Here is a 9,279-nt window from a genome sequence, read left to right as displayed (position 1 = left end):
ATTGATTTTGGTTTTCATTAAATATTTCTTTAGTTTCTTCCCATCTGACCTATTCTCATGCCTGGCGTTTACCCACAACCAGACTCTCCATCCTGACATCAGTTGAATGGCTCCCACGAGCAGTCTCATTTCCAACTGTTGCCTAGCGTCTAAGTATGTGTGTGAGTTCACACTTCTGTGTGACTAATGCAGGCCATTGACAAGCTATCTATCATCTTCCCTTAGATTAGAGGCTCCCTCCACCCCACTTCTAAACATATTCTTGTAGCTGCATGTGAGTCACAAAAGCTCACTTTTAAAATTGGGGTTTGCACAGGAGATCAGTAAGTGTGAGACTATACTGTGTTTTCTCTTGCTATTTAATGTTCTACATCCAGTGCCAGGCAAACCCAGTTGCAGCAAGTAGAAAGCACAGTAAGTGACTGACAGGGACACATTACTGTTACTCAGGGTGGGGGCACACAAACTTTAATACTCTGCTTTTTTTTTTTGGCATAGCTGTTATGGTGATCCCAGAAGATTTTGTTAATGGACAAGAGCCAACGCAGATCTAGCTGGCCTGTTAATGTTGTAGTGAGATTTAAACAAACTCACTTAGTTTTAAGCATTTCCTTACACTATTTACATACAGACAAACAAGACAGACATAGTCATACATACTTATAGATAGACACACACACACACACACACACACACACACACACTGATAGATGAAGCAATTTTGTTGTTTTGCTTTTTAAAACCCAAACATTCCAAAAGATTACAACTTGACATACTCCTGCCTTGCCTTCAAATGAATATATTCATTTAATTTCCTGTTCTCTGCCTGCTAAACAAGAAAGAAAACCCGAGGGTTAACTGTCGTCCCCAAAGTCTGTCTTTTACTGCTGTCACTCTATATAAATGGACCAAATCCCTGTGGCCTTACCCTCCACGTTACTGATCAGATTACCCATTTCCCTCCCCCCCCCATCCTTAAAAGCTCCTACTTTTCATTTGCTAGATAGCCTCGAATCTTTTTTTTTTAATTTGCCTTGTTGCCCAGTTGAGTAACAGTAATAATAAAAGTTCCTTGGGGCTGTGGTGAGCTAATCCAGTGCATGCTACCATCTGCCCTCCCCCCAAATATTACTAAATAAAAACACTAAGGAGAAAAAAGGCAATTCATATATCTCTGTTGGCTTCATATTGACCTCATCTAACAATCTCTGATTCTCCTAAAATAGACTGGTCATAAAGAAGGACAAACCACCACTGCCACACTTAACACTTATACATTTTATTTAGTTAAATCAGCCATTGTACAACATTGCAGCTATGTACTGTTAGTGTTGTATGGTTTTCCAATAACTAATACATGCCCTCATAGATATATTCAATTAGTGTTATCACCATGGGAACAAGATGCTGATTCATCAACTGAAAATTCACTTCTTCTCACAGTATTCAAGTTTTTGATAACACAGCAAAAAAAAAAAGAAATCAAAATTGAAAGAAAAAAAAGTGAAGAACCATTATGTTGTCACACAGACATCATCTGCACTGCAAATAACACAACAGAAAGGCTTTTCATGAGCTCCGGGTGAAGGTCTGACAAGATGGCCACCATGTATCTCACAAAGGGCTGCCACCCGCCTCTCTCTCTCTCTCAGTTTGGATGCCAAAGAATACTTTGTTTCTACTCAACCCCCAGAAAGTGCTAGTGCTGGGGACTCCTCAGGAGATTTGGCTGATGGGAAAGCACTCTCCCAGGAAAATTCTTCTCTTGGCAATGTTACTTAAAAAGATGAAGTGCTGTTATTTGTCATGTTTGTGTTTGACATTCCAAGCAATGAGTCAGTTCTGCACACAGGAAAAAGCCAGCTAGGACTGGAAAATTTTCAATCTCTGGAGGGTAGACTGTTTTCTTTCTTTTTTAATTTCATCTTCATTGAATAAACTTTCTTTAACAAATAACTGGTTCAAAACGTATACTGTTTATATGAATATATTTGTGAATATATTTATATATATATATGTTAAAATGCTACACAGCTTCAATCACTAGAGGGATTAGACACAGGGCATGGGGATCACTCAGACTGTCATTGGCCCTTCTCGGAAACAAACAGAAAGTCACACAAACGCACTTCAGTTTCCAAGGGTGTCTGGGTTTCAAATAAATAAACCAAAAAGAAAAAGAAAATTAATCAGAACCAATTTTTCCAAGGATTTCTCAATCTCGTCTGCAAGCTGAAGGGCAGACGTGGCTAGAAGGTGAAAACTCAGAGTGAAAACCATTAGTGTGATAAGAAGGGCTGTGTGTGTGTGTGTGTGTGTGTGTGTGTGTGTGTGTGTGTGTGTGTGTGTGTGTGTTTAATGCTACATGCAGGTTATTAGAGGAAAGATAAACCTGGAGGTGGGGGGAAAAAAGAGAAAAGAAACCACTCCAACATGGTGACAGCATTTAACCTTTTGTGTGGTGCATAAATCTTGTTTCCAATGAATTATCTACAGTGCAGTGGCCAGAAGAAAGTACCACCAGTAAGACAGCATGGTTTGCTAAAGCAGCAATGAACACTGGAAAACTACAGTAGTTATAGCTTTTAAAATACCCTGCCAACATGTCCAAAGTCAAAGACACATGAAGGTGCTAGAACACCACCCCTGAGGCTTCTAGCACCAGAATACCTCACCGTTTCCATCTGCTTGCCTGTGAGCCCTTCTCTCCCTCCCTCAGGGTCGCAGTCCGAGAGCCAACGGCTATGGCCAACCAGTACTAGAGACCGCTCCTTGGGATCCTTCTTCAAGATTATGATCCCAACGGCTTTTGGAGCAATGGCTACTCTGGAAGTCCTAAGGACGTGTCTAGGTCTGAAGTGTTCCTTCCGTAGAACTGGATTCCCATCCGATTGTGTTAGCAATATCATAATTAACCATCGTTCAGCAATATCTAGAGGCTTTTATTCCATGGTGCCCAGTGTAATTATGACAGGCAGTGGTTTGAATTTTACTCTGTTGTTCGTCTGAGAATTTCGGCTATATACATTATACATAGATATCCTTGGAAGGATTCCCCTGTCACTTGAAGAAGTCTGCAGGTGAAGTTCTTCTGATTAATGGATTTTCATGGAGCTTGAGCAGAAGCATACAATGGAGGTGCCAGTTCCCAGGTTAGCACGGATGCTCAAAATAGTGGATACAGCATCCGGAATGAAGGATGCTATCTTTGGTCACAAATTAGCTTATAGTTAGAGAGGGGCAGGGAGAAAGGAGGAAAAGTAGATGCTCTGTGTTTGCTGAGAGTGGAAATGTCCAAGGATCTCAGTAATTAGGCCACTTCAGTCACTCCTGTGTGGAAACGGGAAGTTGCATATTGAGTGGGTTTGTGGTTTCTGGTGAGACCTGGGCAGCTCCTCATTTGGCCTCTTGCTTTGTGTTCTCTTTGCAGAAATGCCGAAGGAGTTGCTGGAGATCTCGCTGGAGGTCGTCTTGGTCCAGTGCTCCGGGAACATCCTCCAGGTGCTCCAAGTTGATGCATTTCCCCTGCTGGTCCTTCACCACAGCCCTCCTCTGTGTCCTGGCTTTACTCATTGTTGTCCTACAGGAAGCAGACGAGATTATTAGGCTCTTTCTTCCCCATGTACTTCCTGTCTCACCTCTATATCTCTTCCTATTGTTAAGGACAGACATTTCTCATAAATGAGCCTCTCCCATCGGAAAGGACTCACAAAACTCTAAAAATTATATTTTGGAACAAATACTGATTATTTTTTCATCTTGTAGAAATACTTCATATGAAAGACTCTGTGCCTTCATTTTATTTTCTCAGAGAGAAGCCAGGCCATGACTCATATTTCGGTTGAGCTGCATGGATCTGGAAGATTCTTGTCTACTCTGAAATAACAATCCCACAGGCACCACTGGCATGATCAGAAAAACTACTTAAAATCTACTCATTTCCCACCTGAACTTTGCCCAAATTTTGTTTTACTAGAACATTCCAGAGAGATCCAGATCTTTAAAAACTGGAATATTCTACCAATATACAATATTCTATCTACCAACAAGAAGGCCTCTGAAGGAGTTGACAAGGGAGGGAAAGAAAATGGGTGTGACTTGGGAGCTGACACTTCCTATGTATCCTCAGGACCTCCATGTGCTTAACTCCTGGGCATCCCTGCATGCCAGTGAGCAGTGTTCCCTTCCCTGTCTCCTTGGAAGGAGCTTCTTGAGAAAAGATGCTGTAACTTACTGTTTTATTACATACAGCTCTTTTCTTAGATTCCCCACTTGAAAATGATACTACAATTTGTTCCTTCTGTGTTCTTCTTGCTTTCTACCTGTGAGAATAATGCTTCAACCACAAATATGTGTTGAATATATTTTATGTACTATCATGATTATAAAAAGAAGAAAAACTGACTTTAGAGGATTTTAGTGACATCTCACTTTTTTTTTTAAAAGCATTAGATAAGGGACTGGGATTCCTGATCCTGGGTCCATATCTGTATCTTTTACTGAGAAGCAGAGAGGATCTTGGAGATATAGAGAAGGACCAGCATTTTCCTTATGAATTCCCAGTGTTTAGAAGTTAGAGTTCTGACCATGGTCAAACCTGGAAACACTCACTGGGATGATCCTGGATTCTAAAAACTTACTCCTTGCTTCCTTCTCCCTTTCTCAAATCTCGCCCTCTAGTAGATAATATGTAATTTGTGTTTTTTCATTTGATGGCATATCTACATTTGTTCCTCTTGATGGAATGTTCAAACTTGATTGCTGTGAATGCAATCAGTTTGTGTATTTCTGGTGGTCACCATCATTGCTGCTTCTTTTACTCCACAAAAGGCAAATACCAGCCTCTTTCTGTAGAGCCTCATAGCTCTGGTTCGCAGGGCAGGCCTATAGCCTAGGTCTGTCTGCCTGTCTGTCTGCCTCTCTCTCTCTCTCTCTCTCTCTCTCTCTCTCTCTCTCTCTCTCCTTTTTTAGTTTTCTACAGATGTATATCATATGATAACTGAAGTGCTATGCACCATAGAATTCCACACTCTCTAGCAGGGTGAATGCAAGGTGTCTGTCTCTATCGTTGGCTTTGTGTCTACTACTGTAAAGACACAGTGAGTCAACTGCTCCCCAAATCTATTCTGGTTCACAGATCCTGGAACGCCAGGGTTTGGGAGGACTCTATAGTTTAGTCTGAACAATTGGACAAAAGAGTCAAATGTTCAGAACAGCAGAGACATTTCGTCCTTAATTCATACGGCATTTAAAAGTTCTAGGAGAGCAATTACATTCTTCCAAATTCATAGCTGCTACTGTTTCTCCCTTTTGAGCAGAGGGTTAGCGTATGACAGAACCTTTAATTTTGCTCTTCTAATTATTATGTTCCAGAAACCTAAAATAGCCCCCTAGAGTACTATAAATGATGATCTTTCTGCTCTTTTCAATGAGATGAGAAGCACAGTAATAACTTGGGTTCCCATTGTATCTTTTACTAAGAGGCTGAGGGGTCTGTGTGAGTCCTGATGCTTACAATGGTGCCAGAGGACTAAAGAAGCGAGAACAAACAGAGAGGTAAAGCCCAGTTCAGGCATTGAACTTGAGATGCAGCGGTCAGGTCACCGTGCCTAACAGCTAGCACCCTTTCACACACACACGTGGGAGAGGCTGCTCAGTACTTGCACAACTCTGACCAAAGTTGCTTTCCACAGCACTCAGTACGATCAGGATCTAGGGCATCACGCGTACATTCTAATTTCTTGCCACTCACATGCAGAGTAATGAAATTTGTTACCAGTGAAAAGCAGGCACTATCCAGAGCCACAGTAGATGAAGACAGAGCTGGTTTTAGTTAGTTGCCAAGCTAATCAGTGTGCCATTGATTAGATTTCTCTTCACATAATCTCCAAATCTACGAAGTTGGTGGTACACCCCACCTACTTGACTATACGGGCAATTTGCTTGAATCCAGAAAGTCAAACTGTATGTTGCTATGTCTCAGTATTAATTTGAAGGCATCAGTGGACATTGTGGGAGCAACACACTCATGCCTGATCTGTGCCTTGTCAGATATGACAGTCAGCAGCTCAGAAGGGCTCTGCCCTTTTCTAACATTAGAAACCGTTTGTATTATGTTAGTTGGCAAAGCGTTACCCCATGCTAACCCAAACCTCTTAATTATTGATCCATCCTCCTTCAGGATTTCATTCTCTACTAAACTGGGCAAGTGGACTTTCATGTGGCTACCCGTGTAACCCAAAGCCTGAGGTAAGAAAAAGAAAAAACAAGACTTGACTCTTAGACCAGAAACTGTAAAACAGTCTACTGCCTGACTAATTGTGGTGATACAGAAAGAGGTATCTGATGGGACAAATGACAACTCCTATGGGCTCATATCGGTATTAAGTTTTATTTAACAATCCCCTTAAAATTCCACTGGTGTCACAAATAGTTTTATACTACTCATCAAAAGCTTTTAACTACATCTATGCCGACTGACTTTAAATGACTTCCTTGTTTTACCACACCCCTTCTGATTGTGGAGAGCTGAACGATAAAGGACATGATCGGAGACAAAACCAAAAACACTCTACAGTGTACGACTGGAGAATTTACTTTTTGAACGTCCAACAAGTCAGATGTGCAGAACTGAAAGTATTTAAAGAAAGCTGGCTTTTAATAAGCAAATATACTATCTTACTTCAGTAAGGCTGTTAATATGATCATCCTTCTTATATTGTTGGTCTAGTACCTGCAGATCAATCCCAGTGCTTTGTGAGGGCCAGGAGGGTACCCTAAAATACAACTGAATCCCTGTGAGTAAGTAGAGGCCACAGAGTACAGCATTTAACTTGAATCTTTTTAAATGTAGACATTTGTATATGTCTGTCTGTCTGTCATCCTTTCTTCAACCCTCAGAGCAGATGTGTTTTGGGATTGAGATAGTTTAGTGTCTAATGATATTCACTGCGTATCATTAATGCCTTAGAGAAACCAAAGACCGCATCCTATAATCAGGTCCAGTGTATTTCATTCACGGAGAATGAATATTTTATAAGTGCATAAGAAGCCTTCATGCTCTACTAGATTTGTGGCAGTTCCTGCCCTTTGCTTTCTAAGTCTAAGCCAGATTATGCAGAGTCAAATTAGCTTGCCATTAATCAAAACATTGGCTTTGTTTTGTTTTCCAGAATTCCTGTAGTTTGTAATCATATTGAAAGTCTGTGGTTCTGCCACTAAAGAACTATTTCCTAACTATTAAGGATCAGAATTTAAATAACAAACGCTCTTAAAATTAAAATAAATATACTTTTTCTTTTTTCTTTTTTCTTCTATTTTTATTAAATTGGGTATTTCCTATTTACATTTCAAATGTTATTCCCTTTCCCAGTTTCCTGTCCATCAGCCCCTTAACCCCTCCCCCTCCCCTTCTATATGGGTGTTCCCCTCCCCATCCACCCCCCCATTACCACCCTCACAACAATCCCCTACACTGGGGGTCCAACCTTGACAGGACCAATGGCTTCCCCTTCCACTGGTACCCCAACAAGGCTATTCACTGCTACCTATGTAGTTGGAGCCCAGGGTCAGTCCATGTATAGTCTTTGGGTAGTGATTTAGTCCCTGGAAGCTCTGGTTGGTTGGCACTGTTGTTCATATGGGGTCTCGAGCCCCTTCAGCTCTTTCAGTCCTTTCTCTAATTCCTCCAATGGGGATCCCATTCTCAGTTCAGTGGTTTACTGCTGGCATTCTCCTCTGTATTTGACATGTTCTGGCTGTGTCTTAATTTTTCTTTAATGCACATCATTGAGGATATTAGTTAACAAGGATAAGATCTAACATCTAACAGGGGAACCCATTCTGCACTAGTATATATTTTCCTTATTTATTTATTTATTTATTTATTTATTTATTTATTTACAGACTACCATTAAAAGGTCCAGACTGGCCTGAACCCATTTAGTAGAATACACTACCTTTGAACTTCTGACACCCTGCCTTAGCCACATCAGTGCCAGTGTCCAAGCCTATGCCATAACAGCTGGCTTTATAATTTGACAGACATAGAGAATCTTGTCCCAACTCTGGAGACTCTGACCCCACCTCAGCAGGAATGATTCTTAGCAGTCTGTGTTTCTAAGAGCCCTTTGGGGTGGCACGAATGAATACCACTGGCATGAGGAAATATTACTCCACCACACAAATTGTTCAAGAAGGAAACCTGGTCTTTTGTGTTACCCTATCACCTTCCATGGATCTGTGCATGAAATGAAGCAGTGACAAATGATTTTCTTTTTGAACCCAAAGCAACCATGAAATGCACATGAAACATACACAAAGGAAACACGAAAGGAAAACAAACACAAAATGAACCAATGCTTCTGTACCTCTTCAAAGTCCTCTTTGGCTGAAGGAAGGTCAGTGGCTAAGCTAGAATCCCCCAGGCTCTTCTCCATCCGTTCTCCATGAACCATTGTTGTTTTAACAACTTTGCTGACTCTACGGCCTTCTACTGGTTCAGCCTGAAACTGTGAGGTACTGGACAAAATGCTGGGTTCGGACAAAGTCACCTAATGATTGAAGGACATGTGACAGACAGTTCCCAATGGATAAAATGGAACAAATGATGACATTTTCTGTGCTGTGAAATAACATGTTTACAATACTGGCTTTCTAAAAAGTGGCAATTGGGAAGAAGAGATCAATTGGTCTCTTTGAGTATGCACAGCCATGGCACGGAGCTAGTTAATGGGCCACATGAGTAAAAACTTACCAGCCAATTTCTAAAAAGCTAATAGGTGCAGTGTAGACTGGCAGCCTAGGCTTGAGCTCACAACTATTTCTTTTGCAACATGAAGATAAGCTCGACCCCTGAAGGGAGAACTTGAAAAGTTATGAGAGACAAAGGGGGTGGCTAGATGGCCTCAGGTCTATAGTCATACGATTCTGAAGATATGAATGGATGCAGGACAGTAAGACTTTCAAATTGCGTGTCTAAGAGAAGCAGTGTGTGTGTGTGTGTGTGTGTGTGTGTGTGTGTGTGTGTGTGTGTGTGGTGGTCTGAAGCATTCCAACAGGAAGTGAAACAGAAAGTGATAAATTATAAAGCATGGAGTTTCAGACCATGCTTTATATATATATAACGTTGATGACCCCAAAATGCAGAAGTTTGAGTATCAAACATGTCTAATACACGACCTTTGGAAGGCTGGTGTGCCAACAGGGCCCAAGCACTGTAATTCACTTAGACACCATTTCTTTATGACACACATCTGGCCAGAAAAAAAATGGATTTTA

The 9,279-nt window shown here is 41.1% G+C and overlaps 1 protein-coding gene across 1 annotated transcript in view; it reads right to left on the bottom strand.

Annotated features, from left to right (window-relative positions):
• Nucleotides 1-1,258: 1,258 nt before the first annotated feature.
• Nucleotides 1,259-9,279, bottom strand: part of Ank2 (ankyrin 2) — a 585,274-nt gene continuing 577,253 nt past the window's right edge. Inside the window, 2 exon segments of the mRNA XM_032897358.1 lie at nt 1,259-3,580; nt 8,370-8,552. Of these exon segments, the coding sequence (XP_032753249.1) occupies nt 3,566-3,580; nt 8,370-8,552 (198 nt within the window). The 3' untranslated portion in view covers nt 1,259-3,565.

Source organism: Rattus rattus, chromosome 3 (genome assembly GCF_011064425.1).
Source record: "Rattus rattus isolate New Zealand chromosome 3, Rrattus_CSIRO_v1, whole genome shotgun sequence".
Lineage (NCBI taxonomy): Eukaryota > Metazoa > Chordata > Mammalia > Rodentia > Muridae > Rattus > Rattus rattus.
This window is presented reverse-complemented; position numbering and strand designations above follow the sequence as displayed.